This window comes from Nematolebias whitei, chromosome 15 (genome assembly GCF_014905685.2).
Source record: "Nematolebias whitei isolate Nwh7 chromosome 15, NemWhi1, whole genome shotgun sequence".
Lineage (NCBI taxonomy): Eukaryota > Metazoa > Chordata > Actinopteri > Cyprinodontiformes > Rivulidae > Nematolebias > Nematolebias whitei.
In genome coordinates this window covers 29,178,002-29,198,450 of record NC_056512.1, presented here as the reverse complement: position 1 = coordinate 29,198,450, position 20,449 = coordinate 29,178,002, and the positions used below count along the sequence as shown (strand labels likewise).

Here is a 20,449-nt window from a genome sequence, read left to right as displayed (position 1 = left end):
AAAATCAATTGCTCTGTTCCGCATAAAAAAAATGCCATGTGGTTACCTTAGAAGAAAGTCAGAGTAACTCCACAGTAAAGAAAATTAATTACACACAAATTTTTAAACAAATCGCTACAATAATGACAAGAAACCATGTAAATGAAACAAACCTCAGAATTTACAGGTTTTGTGTTAAAACACTTTTTTTCTATTGTTCTCACAAATCTGGATCAGCTTCTTGCATCAGGTGGGACCTTTGATTCCAACTATGACGCCTGATTGGCTGAGGAAGTAGATCAGCTCATTTAGATGACAACTAATAAAGGAAATCTTCCCCCCCAGGAGTTTCATGGCACTCAATGCATGAGACACCCGAGAAGGAACGAGATTAGTCTGAATAGAAAAATGTGACAGAAAAGGCTCCAAATAAATGGACTGATTTGAGACTTTTAGTATTTAAGTGAAAAATTGAGCAGTGGCGTCAAAACTTCCTACATGTTCAGTTTGGATCTTCTTTGATGTTGTTGGTAAAACTGCAGTAGAGCATTTACACTCGTCAATATGTGTCTAAACCCTATGCTAGTGTTCATGCAGTCCTCAACTATCCCTGATACTTATGGTGATCAGGTAATTGGTGTGAAAGGTGTAAACACATCCAGGTGCATGTTCATAGAGTAACTGAATAGCCTCAGCTTACCAAAGACAAACAGGGAGGGAGAGGAAGAGATGAGTGAGGAAGAAAATAGGGCGCTGTTATCTGGCCCCTTTTTACCAACCACCAGGCACAAGGCAGAGAAAGAAAAAGAAAGAACCTTGGAAAGCAGGAGAGACGAGAGGACATCGGCTGTGTGCCGAAGACATCGGAATTTCTGGAGTCCACATCTGATGTCAAAGACCAAAGAAAACAAGAAGAGGAGCAACTACGTCTAGTCTCTGCAGTCACTCTGCTAACACACAGTTAGCGGTTCCTGTCCTCTTGCCACACACAAACACAGGCACGTGCACACACACATACACACATCTACAGCACACACACACACTGAGCGGCAACATGTTTGAGGAGCAGGTGACAAAAGTCAAGATCACGTCCGTGGTGATAGTCGTTGGGATGTCGGCGATGCTGGCTGCAGTGGTGACTGACCACTGGGCAGTTCTCAGTCCCCGGGTGGAAAAGCTCAACGCCACATGTGAGGCGGCCCACTTTGGCCTCTGGAGGCTTTGCAAGAAGACCATATTCATCATGAAAGAAGACCCTCAGGGCAAAGGATGTGGCCCTATCAGCTTACCTGGAGGTATGGACTCAGTCGTACTACCAATAAATGACTTAAGATTCATGTTTTGTTGTTACACTTGATATGCTAAATAGGTTGAGATCTTTTGTCTGAACAAGTAGCATCACATAATCAGATTGGCAGACATGAATGAGCCAGTTTTACTTCTTAAATTAAAGACCCAGCATTCTTTGACATATCCCTTGCAATAACATTTTAAGTAGCCTCTTGCAATATTGTGGTTTCTCATGAGATGCCTTTGTGCTTTGAGTATGTATTAAGGATGAATCTTAGCTGCTACCACATCAGACTTTAACTCAATATTTGCAAAACTGACTGAATAGCCATTTTTGTCTTGGCAAATGTCTATTAGTTGTGGTGTCCACCTTAAATTGAGATGACTTTAAAGTGAGTAAGTGATAAATGAACACTTTCTGGGAGTTTCATTTAAATTTGCCACATGGCTCTAATGGTACAGATAAATGAAAGCATGTAAAAAAATCTTATTGCTTTGCTTTTGCCTTTGATGGCAAGTCATAAACATGTTGCAACCTGGGATCTTTTACACCAGTGTGTCAAATCTCTTTAACATCTAAAACTATTTTAAAGGATTGTTTCAGAGGAAGCCAAAAACTTATTAGGGTTAAGTGTCGGTGCCCGGGTGCAGCGATGTTCCTGCATTTTCTTCTGGTTTCTCCCTTCGCACACACAGTGGCTCATCCCAGCTCATGGGCTGGCGTGCGCGCACACATTCACACAAACATTATTTTTTTTAATTTTTTTTTTCATTTAGCCTTTATTTGTGTGCATGTGTACTGTGTGTGTTTGGGCTAATATGTTTCACATTTTCGAGGCCAGCCTCTCAATAAGCTGTCATTATTCTCCACAGAGGAAATCACTGAACACACCTGAACGAGGAGGATAATTTGTGTACTTCATGGTTAACTCAAACCCAAACTCTTAAATCTGTCTGAAAACAATGGGAGTTATTTGATCATTTGTCATGATGTAGTCTTAAATAAAATCAAGGATTTAACTTATGGTGCTTTAACTTCCATGTCTTGATTGCTGCCTGACATGTAGTCAGAGCAGATTTGGCTTTGATCAAACCGAGTGCTAAACTGTCAAGAAAGAAATACTTAAGGTAGAACTTTTTTATGATGGCAAACCTTGTTTTTAGAAATATTTATAGTTTAGTTACAAAACCAAAAGGTGTTTTTTTTAACATAAGTTTTCTTATTGCTGTCATGAAAGCATGTGCTAGTTTGTTTATCTGTCTGTTAGCAAACTGTGTCATGAACCAGTTAATACATTTTAATGACACTCTCACAAAGTAATCATAGATTTGACATCTACAACAATTAACATTTAGAATCAAAGCTCAACATGGCTGCCACAGCTTATCAACCTCAGGAAAAACAAAAATGGCTGCAGATACGTCAAGTTTGCAGATAATGAAGTGAAATTTGGAATTTTAAAATTCAACACATATTTTGAGATCTTGTAGATTGTATGGGCTCTTTGGCATTTACAGTTAGCGTCAACCATATCTGTCTGTCAGCGAAATATCTCATGAACCAATAGATGAATCCTAATGAAACTCCTTACACAAAGATCCATTGCCTGGCACTGTGTTTTCCTTTAAGGACAGCATATTACATGCATTACACACATTAAGTAAAACAGACAAACAAACAAAACTGATATATTTTGCATTCTAAAGGCATTTCCCCTCATGTTGCTTTAATTATGAAGCTCTATCTGTTCAGAGCCAGCCCTAGGGTAAACCATGGCTCCAGGTCTTTCGCTCTGTGTGCGTGCCTTGCAGCCTAACTGAGAGATTTCACTCCGACTCTGTCATTGACTTTGCCTCTGGCTCCAGCGCCTCAGGATCAGTACAGACCTTAATGAAGTGTGGCTTCCTGCTCGAGCTCATGAGTTAGAGTACACCTGGGAGACTCAAGAGGAATGAAATAAATTGAGGGAAGGGAGCAGATGAGTGTATCTGGGCAGGAATACCTCTTTTGAGAGGGAAATGCAGAGCCCTTTTAGAGTTTCCAAAGATGAAGGGAGGCTTTCAGGGAGGTGGGATGATGTCGCACTGTTTTATGGATCACATAGAGAAAATCAGACGAAAGTAGACATTAGACGGTGAGGCAGATGAAACACAGGCTTTCATAAAATAAACATGAAAACACAAGAGCACTGTGATCATTTTAAAGACATTTATTACAATTAATTTCATTTCTGGACAAGCTAACACTTGGTGATTTTATGACGTGGAGACTGCAGCTGACAGATTCACAAATCCAGTTGAAGGAATGAATCAGACCAGCGAACACAAAATACGATTTCTATTAGTTGAAAAATGGCCGATTTAAGGTCTGAATGTCTCGAACCTCTTTGGACTCTCCTGATATCTGGTCAGGTTGTTGATGTTGGTTTTCTTCAGCTGAATTACTTCTAATACACTTTACTGCTGGCACTAAGTTTCATTAGCTGGTTTCAAAGTGAAGCGTGTAAGTATTTGGAAGCTTGTTTCGATGTGGTTTTGTAAAAAGGTCATGGACAATTAAAATCTTATATCCTGTACACAGCTCTTTGAATGAGCTTAAGTTGAAAAAAACAGCACAACATTTAAGTTTTTTTTTTATTTATTATTTATTTGCAGCAACTGCTTCCTGGCAATAAATCTTATACAGTTGGAAAGCTTTGGTTTTCCCCCTTAATTGGTGCCACATTTGTTAGAAAAATCCTTTTGAGCATTGAGTAGCAAAGTTGATTATGTTGTTTTCGCCTATATAATCTCGTCAAATCTTCTCCACCAACGCCAAACAGTTTCACAAACCTTTCAGCTATTGGCCAACAACATAAGCAGCAGAAACTTGTGACCCCAAGTATTGTTAACTAAACACATCAACTACATTCACTGACAGTCTTAACAGTCATTTATACTCATTTTATTTCTTTATGACTTCTGTCTTTATCTCTCAAATATGGTAAAATGTGCTGTTTTGAACAATTTCATTTTACTGAGGATCACCGCAGAACTCCCACTTGGTGTTTTGGTACGCACAGTGAGGTCCCCGACCTTAACTGTGAGAACCAATGATCATGTGCACAATTGAAATAATTATGACAGATTGCAGCAATGTTCAGTCAGAACATCTGGAGGGTTTCTTTTTTTTGTGTTGAGATGTTTCGCCTTGCATCCAGAAGGCTTCATCAGTCTGAGGTGGTCAGTCTCTCGGTGGGTTTTCTCCACTTTGGAGTAAGCTGATGGGAGAGAAGCAGTTTTGTTTGGTGTTTCCTCAGACTGATGAAGCCTTCCGGATGCAAGGCGAAACGTCTCAGCACAACCCCCCCCCCCCCCCCCCCAAAAAAACAAACAAACAAACAAAACAAAACAAAAAAAAAACGTCCATGACCTGACTGAACATTGTTGGATTTTATACCTGGATTATTGAGCATGGACTTTGGTGTCAGATTGCAATTGTTATACAGTAGTCCCTCAGTTATCGTGGGGGTTACATTCCACATACCCCCGCGATAGGTGAAAAACCACGAAGCAGGAACACTTTATTTATTTTAGTATTATATGTATTTTAAGGCTTTATAAACCCTTCCCACACTCTTGCAATGTTCTAAACTCTTAAACCTATGTAATTTTAACAACATGCATATATTTAAGTAACAGGTCTCTTGTAAATGTCCTCGAGGCTCAATGGAAACTAACCTGTATAAATAAAGGTTGAATGATTTTTTTTTTTTTTTACTGCACAGCAGCTATTGCAAAGTTTTATACAGGTACTCACCAGTTCTGTAGAAGCTCGGTTCTGTTCAGACTCGGTTTAGTTCAGCTACCCTGCAGCATGACTAAGCCCACCGCCCCATCCATGTTGATGTGCTCATGTTGCCGCTCCAGGAAGGACACTCCGCAAACAAGGCTGCCCAGGATGTAGTCCACGACCTCGGTCTTTCACGCAACCAGAACTGGGCAGAACCCCACTGCGGTCTGTTCCCTGCAGCCCCCAGAATCCGGGTCACACTGAGTTTGGATCAACTGCAGCCCAGCTACTCACCAGTGAAGATACAACTTGAAGGAGTTCAGCTTCAGGATTATTTGCGACTTTCCTGCCAGTTTTGTGAGCTTAATAGATAGATCGTTACTTCTGACTTTGCGTTAGCAAAACTTTCCCTCCATTTCGGCGAAAAGCAGTGGCCAGAAGCACTGTTGGCTTCTGGGTAGTGTATTATGACTGGTGTTACAGTAGGCTTATTGAAAAAAAATTACAAAATGGCGGTGTCTGTCCAAAGTATTTTTTTCATAAACTTTTTATCCCATACTATCCCAATCATGTGAGTAATATTAAAGTTGACAACGTTGAAAAACGGCGAAAGAGGAGTCCGTGAAGGTCAAACCACGACGTAGCGAAGTACTACTTTATAATACTTTGGAGTTTGAATAGAACAAGCCAATGGGTCAGGTGTTGACTGCCAGTCACTGATATAAGGAGATATTTTACCAATCTGCTCATAAAAATAAATAAGTTAATATCTTTGTAAATCAATATTTCAAATAATGCCATGTGAAAATAAGGAATAGGACTACAGACAATTTTATTAGTGCCTTTGTACACTTTATAAAACTCGTGTGACATTAAATATGTGGAATGTTTCTTTTTAGAAGAAAATGTAACTCGAAAAAGTTTTCAGTTTGTTTTGTTTTAGAAAGTTTTATTCTGAGAGGAGGTTTCCATTTTACTTGTGCAGAATGACCAACTAGTTCAGGGTCAGCGTGAATGAGATGCACAGTGTATCACCATTCCACCGGGAGCTCCGGTAACTGGGACACAACAGCGCAGGAGTCTTTACCTCCTCATGATCCTGTGTTTTTGTGTGGCCTGACTTTGATCATGAAAGTCAAACGATGATGGTCATTGCGTACAAAGATGGCAGGAGGTAATCTCAAGTGTGCCTTCTCTTTTACAGACACTGTGTTTATTCACATTTCAAAGCGTCAAGATGTTTTATGGGAGCTGAGTTCCTCTAACCTTTGTTTTGCTCGCCACTCGAAGCAGGAAGCTGGGAGCAAAATGAACGTTGAGAACAGTGAAAATTGTGTTTCAAGGTGACATTAGTCACTTTTGAGTGTTTGAATTGTGGACATCATCAAAGCAGAGGTGGGAAATATTATAGGTGGAGCTGTGCTCTGGGAGGCAATTTTCCTTCCACCAAATGACTGGAAAATATGACGTCCGACCACTTGGAAGCCGTAAAACATCCCTGATAATAAACTCGTCTCCCTTGCCTCTTTGTGCACGTATGCATAGGAACATGCACATACTCACAGAAGCTCCATTTATGCTCTTTATTTCCCAGCCGTGCTGCACGATGCCATCCATAAAGGGTCTGTTTGAATTTTAACAGCACTCAAGCTGTCATGCGTCATTTGTGGGAAGCTAATTCTAAAAGGCATTTGGGTTTGCCGTTTAGCTGCCGTTGTTATACGACCCCTCACCAAAACGCACCGTAACTGCACATCTATGAAGACGTGTTTGTGTACAATCCTCTCGACACCTGACTCCCCCTCTGGTGGGAAAATGCTAATTTGTGATATTAAGTCCAATCGCTGTTGCCTGCTCATGTTTATGGTTCGTCAAGGATGTAATTTTTTTATAGAGCTCCCGCCATCAACATGGCACAACACCGTGATTTAGCTGCTTTCAACATATTAAACTGAGGAGAGGAGGAAGTAACATCTGTAAGGGGTTTATTTGACACTAAATACATAATAAAAAAGTTAAACAAAACCTGACAAAGCAGTGCGTTCACTTTACAGTAATTTAGACCTATCATTCTATGAAAGAATGCATTTTGCTTATTGCTTTGGCGCCAGAATTTAAACTACCATATTTTCCGGCGTATAAGTCGCAGTTTTTTTTCATAGATTTGTCAGTCCTGTGACTTATACGCCGAAGCGACTTATATACTTTTTTTTTTACGTATTCATAACACAATTTTTGACTGACGCTTTAAATTTCGAAGAACTACAAAAGTGATTCCTCCCGTGCGCACTCGCTTCACTCAGCTGGTGCCGGCTGAGGAACACTGGAGAAATAGTGGCTCCAGCCATGATGGATGGATGGATGGATGGACAGACGGACGGATGGACAGATGGACAGACGGACGGATGGATGGATGGATGGATGGCACCACCCAGATGAAATGAAGCTGTTTTGACCATTAAATAAAGGCATAATAAACACGACAGGTCAGCGGTGACGCATAATAAATGCAACTCATATGCCGAAGCAACTTGTATATGCTTTTGTTCCTCTTCATGATGCCTTTTTTGACCGATGCAACTTATACGCCGGAGCAATTTATACACCAGAAAATATGGTAAACTCCTTTATGTTGATAGGGGACAGAGTTAAAGTTGTTTTTTTTAACCTTGTAAAGGAGAACGTGCACAATGTCATACATGAGCTTGTGAAGAGGCTTGTGGAGTTTGTAGATTCTCAGCTAATGATTACTTTAGGAGAGTTTTGTTAAAATTTGTCCATTAGGTCATGAAACATTTTACTAATAAACAGAGATTCAGAGAGATTTAATTGTCATTCGCATCTCATGTTGTACATGTGGTGGAACGAGATTATGTACACAGGGTCCCAGTTACATCCAACAATTAAATTTAAAAGAAAAACAGAAATAAGATCTAAGATATGAACTAAGAAAAACTTCAACTAAATATACACTATGCACTAATAGCATAAATACATTACGTCAAACAGCAGCACGAACAAGTCTGTGTGCGCAGATGAGCAGGCATGAACACATCAACAGTGAAACAGATCAGCAGCAACATGAAACAGATCAGCAGCAACATGAAACAGATCAGCAGCAACATGATGTGATTTTTCACAGTGATTATTCTGGTTACATTCATGAGTCTAACAGCCTCAGGGTAGAAGCTGTTCCTCAGTCTAGTGGTTCTACTCTTAATGCTCCTTAACCTCCTTCCTGAGGGGAGGGGGGCAAAAAGTGTGTGTGCTGGGTGAGTGGGGTCCTTCATGATGCAGGTGGCCATCTTCCTGCAGAGTTGATTTCTACAGTTAATGGCAAAATGTTAAACTCAGACCTTTCTTTATCTGCCAGTGCTCAGTGTGTGTTGGAAATGACTCTCAGCTACTATCGCACCAAATTAGCTCAATATCTATGGCGTTAACTATAGGTTGATTAGTTGTAGCAGCCGTTTTTTATTAGGTAGAGTTATATGAACGTCAACATGCCGGCTTATAACATATTTTACTAACACAGCAGACAAATAAACACAGCAACAACATTGTCGCCTTTTGATGGCGAGTGATAACAAAAGTATTGAAGTGCTCTAGAGTGAGGAACTTAGAGACATGTGGAGAGCAGAGTGTGGAAATGGTGGATAAAAGCTGCTCATCAAAGAAACAAGTCGACAGTTTAAAGGCAAGAGGTGAAACTAAAATGACAGGCGACACTTTGCTCTAATCACCCTCCCCCTGGAACTAAATCTGCCCATTAGTAAGACGGAAAGGTCGATGATACGCACCCAGATGTTCTCCGTCACCATTTGATGAGGCGAAAATACAAGATTTGTTTTTAACCTCTTCCATGGAGCTGTGCGTTTCACCACTACAAAGCCAACAGAAACCACCAGAACCTTCTGAAAAACCACAAGTGAAATTAAAAAAATCTTGACTAATGATTACTGGCAAACTGGCATTTAGCATTTTAATGATAAAGTTTTATTGAATTGTCTTAATAGTTTGGTTTTAAAAAATCATGTCATGGATCAACTCACTACACGACCTGTTTGTGCATTTTTCTTCTCGTGGACTAAAACATGATCTATGTCCATAAATATTATACCTTCAGTGTCATAGTCTAAAGTTTTATTTTTGCTTTGTATTTCTATTTTGATTATTGCCCCTTTTTTCTGTAGCAAACTTGATATTGTTTTATTTTTTGTCTGTGTGGGATTGTGTGTGTTTGATTGTCGCTAGTGTTGAAAAAAATTTGTGAACATTTGACCATTATAGAACTCAAATTTGATACCATAGAAGCTGAGAGTCATCAAATAAACACACTTTGAGGGCTCCAGCGAAGTTCATGCTCAATAATCCAGGTTTAAAAAATCCACCAAAGTTCAGTCAGGTCATCTGGACAGTTTATTTATTTATTTTTTTTATTTGAGACATTTCATCCTTCATCCAAAGGACTTCATCAATCCAAGGAGCCACAAAAAAACTTAGTCCCACAAGCAGCACACTCCCATAGTGGACCAACCAGTTTCCTGGTGATAACATGGTTTCTGGGGCCCATCCTCTGCCTTGTTGACTCCTCTGAGGCAGCCATACTAAAGTTGTTCAAAACATCAAAGTTCATGCTCAATAATCCAGGTAAAAAATCCAACAAGGTGCAGTCAGGTCATCTGGATGGTTTTATTTATTTACTTAATTATTTTGTTGAGATGTTTCGTCCTTCACCCAAAGGACTACATCAGTCCGATGAGCCACAACAAACTGAGTCCCACAAGCAAAACACTCCTGTAGGGGACCAACCAGTTTTCTAGTAAGTGGCAAAAGCAGCTCAACAATTCTGGCAAAATGTCTCAAAAAAAAAAAGCAAAAGAAACTATCTAGATGACCTGACTGAACTGTGTTGGATTAGAGGGCTACACTTTGCACAAGAGCTTTTCCTTAATCTTTGGCATTAACCTTTGGAGTCACCCCGGTGTGTTTGTTAGCAAAATATCACATAAACATGTGGAAACTGATTAACAAAGCAGAGTTTCTCCTCAACCCTAATCGGAAAAGCAGGGAAAGAAAATGGGTGGATGGAAGTTGATACTTCTTCAAGTTAAGCCCATTATAAGTAAGACAACCCTTCACTTGACAAGAAAAAATATTTTTGAGTATCCTGATAGTTATCAGTTTAAGGTCAGCTGTAGAGCAAGAAAACAAATAACGGTTAATCACCTGAATCTTCTCTGTATAATAATTTTGGCATTTTCTTTGTATGCAAAGCATTTGGAGAATCGTACATAACTGCACCCAAACACATATTGGCTTAGATTATCCCTGCACCCAGAGGTAAAAACACCAAATGAGAAGACTAATGAAAATAATATTTTTGCAGATCTCAGCTGCACTGTGGCTCTGCCCTATAATTTGTGTACACACACACTCTCACACGCAAACATCCTTGCACACGTGCATACACACTCACAGTCCTCTTGATATATGCCTGTACATGTGTAAATAGATAGAACTAGCTGAGACCTGCAGCAGCTTGTTGCTAGGTTACCCGTTTAGTGATTCTTTCTCATCCTGGGTAACAAACAGCTCCTCTGTTGCTCGATGCACACAAACACGACCGTACGCGTGTGCGCACACACGACACACTAACTCCGTCTGTCCCTATCTACGAAGAATGAGAGAGCACCTGTCTGCTTTATGGGTTTAATCTCAGCAGAGAAAGGATGGCAAGCATGGGACAGAAGGAACACTTACTTTGGCCTTTAAGTCCTCCGTACAGTTTCCCCTCAGCCCAGATGCCTTTAGAGCCAGGAAAAAAGATGGATGGGGGAGATATGACTGCCCCACCTAGAATCATTTCTTTATAGCTATGAAGCTTTATCACCGATGATGGTCAAAGGAGTAGAGGTTGGGCAAACAGAAACACGTAGTTAAACTCAGTGTAGAAATTGTTAAATGGAGGACAGTGAAAGATTTAAGATACTGTATTTTTTAAGATGACAGAAACTTACTGAATGCTGTGATTTGAGTATAGAGCATACTGTGATCAAACAACCACAGGGGATGTGCAAACTAGTCCAAGTTCATTTTTAGCAGGTCTAAAAACGAGGAAGTGATTACATGGTAGCAACGTATAACACATCCTAAAACGTACCTGATACTTAAAGGTACATAATGGGAATGTACCTGCAAGTTACAGGTATGGGAAGTACCAAATAACATCCATCCATCCATCCATCCATCCATCCATTATCATTACCCACTTTTTCCTTTTTGGATTGTGGAGGTCATTGGTGCCCGTGTCCAGCTATCACTGTGCGAGAGGCGGGGGACACCCTGGACAGGTCTCCAGTCCATCACAGGGACACAGAAACAAACAAGACAAACAACCATTCACTCTCTCACTCACACCACCAAGTTACATGTCACTTCCTAATACAGCCTGGTCTCTACAAAGCAGGTACTAGTACATACCAGGTACAAACTTGGAAATTATCAGGTGTGTACACAGTATTTATCTGGTAGGTACCAGGTATGCACTGCATATGTACCAGGTACACACCCTATATGTATTTGGCATATACAAAGTGAATACTAACATGTAAGGATACTTCCTTACCACGTAAGTGCCTATTACACTGAACTACCAGGTAAGTACCCAGTATGTACTCAGGACTTGCACAGTACACTTCAAGTACAGTATGCCCCTTTTACATACCTGGTAAGTACGTGGCATGGACTCTGCAAATACGTGTTCTGGTCTGTATTATGTATTACTCCCTTCAAAACGTTACAGTAGATAAGTAACGTCTGAATTAAATCAAAGTAAGGTGGTCTATATCTTAATCTTTTATAACAAGACAAATCAGCTCATTATGATTTTTATAATTTGTGTTTATGTCTCATTTGAAGACAAATTCAATTCACTTCAGTTTATTTATACAACGCCAAGTCACAACAGAAGTCATCTCAGGGCACTGAACAAAAACCTTCATATACATAAAAAGTAAGTTAATAACATTATTAACTCAAATAATGTGCTTGAATGTGTGTCTAAAGAGCTGCAAATACTTTGGGAAAGGCATGAAGAACATTTCTTCTAGAGAAAGCGATTTGTGCTACGTACCAGAGAGATATGAGCAGAGACGTCATTTGCAATATAATAAGAGTTCATGAATGCACGAGTCAACAGCGCAAGACTGGTTCAAAGATGAGTTACAACCATGTGGCCTCAACTCAACTGATATTTTCAATTACTGAGCTCAATTTGGTGTACTGTAGTAGTAAACTGAGTTTAAGGAGACAACAAATCAGGACGTAGAAAACTAAAATAAATACTCATGGTTTATTTTTTATTTATTACTGTTCACCCACTCATTAATTCTACACAAGAACTGATCAAGTTTTAACAACTATTTTCAAGGTTTATTTCACACTAAACCAGAATTCTTAGGTTTAACACATATCGTTGTGTTTTCCTCAATAACATATTCTACACGTGACATTTTTAGCTTGATAATAGGATTCACAGGGTTTTTTTTATTATTGCTTTGGAAGCACAAAGGGATACAATCTGTTTTCTCCCTCTCACGTTTCATTTCTCTTCCTGTCTCTCTTTGTCACCTCCTCTTCATCATCCTTCTGTTGCCCTTCCTGTCTTTCACTTTTCAGCAAAAAACTGCTCCTACTTCAAGCACTTCACATCGGGCGAGGAAGCCGAGGTTTTTGAAGTGAAGACCCAGAAAGGTGGGTGCGTCCTCAGCTCACAGCATGAAACCATATAAAAAAAAAAACCTGGATGGATTTTTAACTGATGCAAGAAGCAAAAGGGTGCACATGTAATAAAGAAACCTGTTCTACGTTGTTACACTCTCACTTAGACATATACTGTATGTGCCTCACAATGCCAGAAGAAAATATTGCATTTAAAACTTAAAGATTACAAAACTACAAATCATTCTGCGTTTACTCCTCAATATATTGCAGTAGAAGACGTTTAAATATAAAACAAGTCTCTTCCATTGTTTTGTAATCGATCGGCGCAATCACAAACTATTCTTTTATAAAGACTGACCCATATATATATGAGTGAAGGAACAATTTAAACAAAATTTTCACTCATATTGCAATTTAGACAAACACAATAAACCATAAATGAGTAATTTTGGCTCATTAAAGTGGAAAAAAACCTTCCAATAAAGCAGGAAAAACTATTTAGAAAAAAGCACAAACTGCAAGAAACTGATGGAAATGTCAGATACCATCAGACGTCCGGAGATAAACATGCAGGTATAATGCTTTCAGAATAAATCTGCAGGGAATTTGCAGAATTTTTTTAGCAAAAGCAACGAGTTTCATCATGCAGATGTTCACACTTCCAGCTGTGGTTTAAGAAGCTGCTGTCACTGAAACACTGATCAATACTGATTACAGGGCTCATTGCAAAGACAGTGTTTGAAAAGCTGCAAAAATAGTAAAAAAAAAAAGAAAAAAAAAAAGACACTTAAAAATAATAGCTCATCTAAGTACTTTTAATCCAATCCAGTTTTTAAAAATGAGGACTCCTGAAAACCTTTAATAAAACCAGAATGGCTGAAGCCTTCCAGTTTTTATAACATGTTAAAATAGAGTTCAGACCTAAGAAACACTCCAATTTTAGTTTTACCTGGGGCAAATAATTCAAACATAATAAACGTGACAAAATTTAGAGGAAACGTATGCAACTAAAACTATAATTTCCTGATTCATGCTCAGTAATCCAGATAGAAAAATCAAAAAAAGTTAAGTCAGGTCCCCTGGTGCATGAGGAACACCATCCTGCATGTTTTTAGTTGTTTCTCTGCTCCGACACACCTGATTTTAATTAATGAGTGATTTACAGGCATCTACAAACCAAGAGGAAGTAATTAAATCACTGAATCAGGTGTGTTGGAGCAGGGAAACAACTAAAACATGCAGGATGGTGTTCCTCAAGGACCAGTGTTGGGAATCACTGCTCTGGACAGTTTATTTTTGTTGAAACGTTTTGTCTTTAATCCAAACGACTTCATCAGTTTGAAAAGCCGCAACAAACCCAGTCTTATAAACAGCACCTTCTCAAAGTGGGTCAACCAGTTTGGTGGTGCTCAGATGGTTTCTGGAGTCCGCCCTCTCCCCCGCCGACTCGTTTGAGGCAGTCATGGCCAAAGTGGTTCGAAATATCCTGATTCATGCTCAATAATCCAGGTAGACAAATCCATATCCAACGAAAAGAAGCTGTCCAGAGGACTTTGTTAGATAAAACTAAAATTGTTTTTCATGAGCACAACCCGTAAACTCAGCTGCTGCTTCACACACAAATACATTTTCTTAACAAATATGGTGCCATTTAAGCAGAAAATAAACAGGTTTTTCAAGTTTATAAGATTTATTGTCAAGAGGAGTTGTTAGAAAAAAGGAATAATCAACCATACATATTTTTTCTTACGTTCTGTGCGAAGTTTATATAAATATATTAGAGTAAGAAGGACAAAAGTAACCCACTTCTGTGTGAAAAGGCTGGCTGTGCGTATGTTCTGCAGCCGACATTATTCCACAGTCAGGGTGTTGGATGTGAGCAGGACAGACCGAGGATCGTTTTTATCTCAGCTGGAGTTTTACACCAAGACAAAGTCTAGATTCTTCTCCTGAAACAAACAAAAGTGGAGGGGGTGGGAGGAGAGACACGGTCTAATCATCTTGTTCTGAGCCTGCAGCATCTTCTCTGTCATATAAATGATTTTATTGCTGGTTTGCTATAGATGTGTGTTGCTTTTTTGAAAGTGGGACTAATTTAAAAGCCAATTATCTGTGTCATAACTCAGCTGAGTGTTACGCTGAAACACATTATGATACGACAAGCCCCCCATCTGTCTCAGTTTGTAATCACCAGGCTGATTTGTCTGTCTCTTCCACCTCTTTTTCAATTTTTTTGATTTTACATTCTCAACCCTTAATACATAATATTTCTTTCATGTTTTGTTTTTTGTTTCTTTTTTTCTTCTTCTTTCCTTATTCATATTGTCTCCTTTCTCCCCAGAGTACAACATCTCAGCAGCAGCCATCGCCATCTTCAGTTTGTTCTTCATGATCCTGGGCACTCTGTGTGTCATCTTCTCCTTTGGGAAGGGGCGAGACTACTTGCTCCGGCCTGCTGGGATGTTCTTTGCTTTTGCAGGTCAGATGTGACAGACGGCAGCAATAACAGAGACAGTTGGCTCTTGTTTCATACATCAGCCTGGTATCAAACACTGCAGAGCCTTTTGTTCAGAAAGAAAAGTTTTTCATGCAGATAATTTATAGTTTGTAATCTGCTTACTGAACCATCTGCTCGTTAGAGCTCAGATTAAATCAGGAAAGGCATCCGGCATAAAAACAATTACCTTACTTTTCGTCGTATAAGTTACACCTTTTTGCATAAATTTGCATGCCCTGCAACTTATACACCGAAGCAACGTATTTATGTTTTTTTCCATATTTATAACTCAATTTTTGGCTGGGATCTGACTATTTCATACATCCTGACATGGAAAATATTGAACAGTACCATTTTCAGCCGCTAGAGGGCCCTGGAGTAATATGGCAAGCTAAGTGTTTCATTAATAGGTAAAAGTGGCTATTAATGAGACACTTGGCTTGCCATACAGGTCACCTTCATCTCACTCCAGAACTCTTGGAGCAAATGTCAAATCAGCTGCATTTTGCTGCGCTGCCCAGGTGAAATGCAGCTGATTTGACCATTAAAGTGCATTTATTAAGGAAAAGTTCAACTGAGACACACCTTTGCTATAATGTCGAGCAAACAAATAATTGTTTTTAGGTTGTTATTTTATTAAATTTTGAAAAAATGCACAGCAAGTCCTCCGTCTTCACGCTCTTGTAACTGTATATCTATTTTTGAAAAGCAGCTGATTTGACCATCAATATGCATTTATTAAGGAAAGTTCAACTGAGACACACCGTTACTATAATTTCGAGCAAACAAATAATTATTTTTAAGTGTTAATCTTGTTAAATTCTTGTTAAAGTCTTCCCATGCACGCTCTTGCAGCCGCCAATTGGCAGCCAATCGATTTTTGGCACAACACTGGTCCATGTTTCCGGGTTGTCAGCGGTGACGCGTAATAAATGTGATGTATACAGCGAAGCAACATATTTATGGATTTTTCCACTTTATTAGACATATTTGGACCGATGCAACTTATACAGCAGCGCAACGTGTATGGTGGAAAGTACAGTACCAAATCTTTCATGCAACTTTGCTCGCTGTAGCGACCCCCTGCAGAAGGAAACGGCTGATAGAAAAACAACAACAAAGCTGGTTATTTGTGTGTCTGTGTGGCATGCTGTATTCAGCCTTACTAAATCAAAATCTTTGAACAGCACATAAAATCTAGCATTTCTGATTTTTTGCCACGCAGGCCTTTGCATTATCATTTCTGTCGAGGTGATGCGTCAGTCTGTCAAGAGAATGATCGCCAGTGACGAGACCATCTGGATCGAATACTATTACTCCTGGTCATTTACCTGCGCCTGCGCCTCCTTTACCCTGCTCATCCTCAGCGGAGCAGCCCTGCTCCTCATCTCCATGCCCCACATGCCCCGGAACCCCTGGGAGACCTGCATGGACGCTGAGCCCGACACCTTGGATTAGGAAAATTAGAAAATCTGATGAAGGAACCCCAAAAAATTCAGGTAGTTGTCTGTTTGTCAGTACAACACATTAAAAAACATGTTTTAAAAATAAATATTTTAAAAGAATGACAATTCATCTGAAATCAACTGGTTTCTTTTTTGCAGTGATTATTTTTCAGTTTATGAAAATCAAATGGTTTAAATTAATGACTATTACTGGTTTCAAGTTGGTGAAATTAAAGTTTGGAGATTGTAACTGCGTGATCAGTTTATCTAATGTTGGTGTTTTCTTTGTTACAGCAAATACTTTGTATATACCAAATAGAAATACAATATTAGTTGCGCACTCTGTAGGAAATCCACATTCTGTTGTGATCTTTGGGCATTTAAGAGCTTTTAAATCACTGAGTACATTTCATAAAGTGTCAGTATTATTCTAATTAATATTGAAACCCATCGCGGTAGTCAATAAAGTCTGTATCTGCATTTGCAAGTGCATTCATCTGTCTGCTGTGTTAGCAAAATAACTCCTGAACCACTGGTTGGATTATGAAACTCTCAGAAAATATTTAACTTGTACGTCTACACGGGATTAACCTGTAGAGTCAGTCCCATTCGAGATGACCACCAGCTAATTTATTTTAGCCAACACAAAACAGCTATAGCTTAGTGTACTTTACAAATATCGAGCTAAAGTAGTAGTAGCTGAGAGTCATCCTCAACACACTCCCAGAGAGCTAAAACATCTCGTGAAACCTAACGCCATCATTTCCAACATCAGATTATTTTAGATCAAAACGCTGAGTGTTTGAAGGAATTCTGGACCTTTAGTTATTTTTGTTGATATTTAAAATGCATTTGCATCAGCTCTGTTCCATTTCATAAAATGAGTAGACGGGAGGTAATCAGATCGGTCCTAATAAATCAAAGACAGCAGAGACACGAAGGATAAATAAATAAATACTGAGCTGAAACTGTGAGGCTCACTGTTTGGAGTAAATTCTTGTAATGAGCTGCAGTTTCTTGTCCTCCTTTCATCAATCAGTCTGTCTCAGTGAGACCGCTCGCTGACTTCACTCATCGATTTTGGGTCACTTATCAAAACTAATGACTTACAGTCAAAACTGTTTCATTACAGCTTCTATTGGCACAGACAGTTCAGACATAAAATACTTATTGATCACTAAAACATCCTAAACTGAGATTTGAAACCAATTAAATCATAGAAAATGTTTAACCTGTTTAACTTGAATCATTGAACGCACTGTACATCTTTGTTGTCAAGCTCGTTCAAGATGGGCGCCATAGCTAAAAGCATTGAGACAATAAAGAAAGGAATATGAATTATGAAAAATAATCAGCTTGATTACTGTAGTCAGTCAAAAGAAAATCTCTCTTCGTATTTTTATACAGAACTTTTTTTAAAACAAAACAGATCATTTACAGGCAATTACAATGACAGCATCCTCTCATAACAGCTGAACAGCCAAACTTTGCTGTGATAAAATAACAGCAATCTGATATATTTACTTATTTAAACGTTATTTAATTTATTCCACCCAACCTTTTACCACAGCCCAAGCTCACACTGAGCTTTAATTTATTGTGGCTTTGGCAGACCACAGACTAACTCCCTGCTGTCTTGCAACGTTGTCATCATCTAAGCAAAAAATTTGCACTTGAACGCACCATTAGGACTCTGTCCAACTATTAGCAAGATGATCTGCGCCTAAACAAAAGAGCACAGAGGGATGAAAAAACAGTTAGTAAAACAATTTTAAAAAATCACTAACGAAACAGTCCTTCTGTTCTGGTCTCCGCTGAGTGGAGGCTATCAGTATTTTTATAGATTTTTAATGTTAAGTCTGGCTTGAAAGGCAGCGGGTGATATGCATTCTTCAAGGAATAATAGGCTCGTATTGTACTATCTTATGAATAGTGTTTCATGTTTGTTAAAGAAGGGCATGACGAGTAGTGTTAGTTTTCTGTCTTCACTGCAGCCTGTCTTCTCATGCACGCATCGATCAGCCAATCAGAATGACTGAAGTTGGAGCGTGCAGACTTCACCTGCATCATTCTTTGCCATGTGTTTGCAGACAGAGCAAAGAGGCAGACGCTCCTAACATTTCTAACAGCTGATTGTCAGCCTGCTGTTTAATAGCCTTTCTAAGCAAGTTTTTGCAGTCAACTAAATATTAAAAAAATAAAAAATAAATGGAGTTTAAAGCAAAGCGGTGAATATTGTTTGACTAGAAGTTCATAAATAGTTTAAATGTAACTTTGTCTGAAATCAAAGACTACTCCTGCAATTTTGTGTCAAATTTTCTGTAGTTATTGTAATTTGCATAAATGTCATGCAGGGAAAAACAAGATGTTGAAAAGATGGACAATCTGCTCATACGTTGCTGCAAAAAAAATTTTTATTTCTTTTTAAACTCAGATCAAACTGTTTGAATCTTGCAGCATATACCTGTATATTTTTAATTATATTTTAGACGTATGTTGTGTTTAAGGTTCTTCTTGAGGCTGTAAACCACAACGGTGCACTGTTTTATATTAAAAACACTTCTGTCTTCCTTTTGCTTGTAAAAATAGTAAAACCTTAAATCTCTTCTGTTCTTTAAAAGTCCCAATTATGACATGCTATGAGTTTTTTTTTTTGAAGTGGCAACAAAGGACTTCCTTACAAACTTAATTTAAACAAGCAGCCCTGAAGTAGATTTTATTAAATTGTTCCATGTATTCTTAGTCACTTGCACCTATTGAGTCTTTTTTTTGTTTGTTGGTGAGTCACTGTGACTCAGCTTCAGTTGATGTATGTGCTGCTACATTATTAAGCTGAAAGCCATTTTACTTCAATCAACATGAGAAATTAAAGTTGAAAATCACTCAACTTAAAAAATACAATGCAGATAGCATGGGGTCATATGTAAATAACATGGTTCCGGGTTTTTCCAGTGTTAATTTTTAAAGATAAATTGCAGCAAACCAAGGTAAAATATATTTAAGATATTGTTTTTTAAAAACTTATTTAGAGACTTAAAGGAAAAGTTCAGCTCTTTTGAAGTTGGAACCTGTGAAAATGTTGTGAACAATAAATCTCTCACCTGTTCTAGGTGAATCTTTGAGTAACTTGAGTTTGAAGACATTGAGTTTAATTCTGACCAGATTGTTGAACTAACTGCTAGTCAAAGAAGGGTCAGACTAAAGTGGATTGCTGTTGCCTTCAAACAAAGTTGTCCAGTTCTGGTTCTTGAGGGCCACTATCCTTCATGTTTCACTTGTTTCCCCTCCTCCAACACACGTGTGCCGGAACAGGGGAAACACTTAAATAATGCAGGATAGTGGCCCCTCAAGGACCAGGATTGGACATTCCTTTCTTTAAACAAGTCTGCTAATAGTCCTCAATCCTCCAATAGGGTCCCATGTCAGAAGATCTGAACTATCCCTTTAGGATGTAATTACTATGCAGTGAAAAAAAGACTGAAAACAGTCTGTTGTTGATTTACTGCTTCTTTGTACAAGGCTAATAAAACAACATTTCTGTGAACATTTCTACCTTGAATTTGAAAATGCTAGATTTTCTTTTTTTTTAAAGAACAAAAATAAAATCCTTACCCAATAAAACCATTTGTGTGTTTTGTTGCACCCATTGGGGGTGTTAAAGTACATGCACGCTGCAATTTTTCAGTTTTATACATACATACATACATACATAAATACATACATACATACATACATATATAT

The 20,449-nt window shown here is 38.7% G+C and overlaps 2 protein-coding genes across 2 annotated transcripts in view; both read left to right on the top strand.

The window, feature by feature from the left end:
• Nucleotides 1–20,449, top strand: part of LOC119421599 (septin-9) — a 916,196-nt gene that overhangs the window by 640,220 nt on the left and 255,527 nt on the right. The gene's annotated exons all lie outside the window — the stretch shown is intronic.
• LOC119421609 (voltage-dependent calcium channel gamma-1 subunit-like) lies at nt 1,034–16,721 on the top strand. The gene is made up of 4 exons (XM_037688955.1): nt 1,034–1,274; nt 12,722–12,796; nt 15,108–15,245; nt 16,489–16,721. The coding sequence occupies exons 1-4, from the start codon at nt 1,034–1,036 to the stop codon at nt 16,719–16,721; spliced, it is 687 nt and encodes a 228-aa protein (XP_037544883.1).

Bases quoted from the DNA above. Each gene is read 5' to 3' on its own strand.
- LOC119421609 (XM_037688955.1), top strand. From the start codon at position 1,034: ATGTTTGAGGAGCAGGTGACAAAAGTCAAGATCACGTCCGTGGTGATA. The intron at 1,275-12,721 runs GTATGGACTCAG...TTCACTTTTCAG, and splicing joins CCCTATCAGCTTACCTGGAG to CAAAAAACTGCTCCTACTTC. The intron at 12,797-15,107 runs GTGGGTGCGTCC...CTTTCTCCCCAG, and splicing joins TGAAGTGAAGACCCAGAAAG to AGTACAACATCTCAGCAGCA.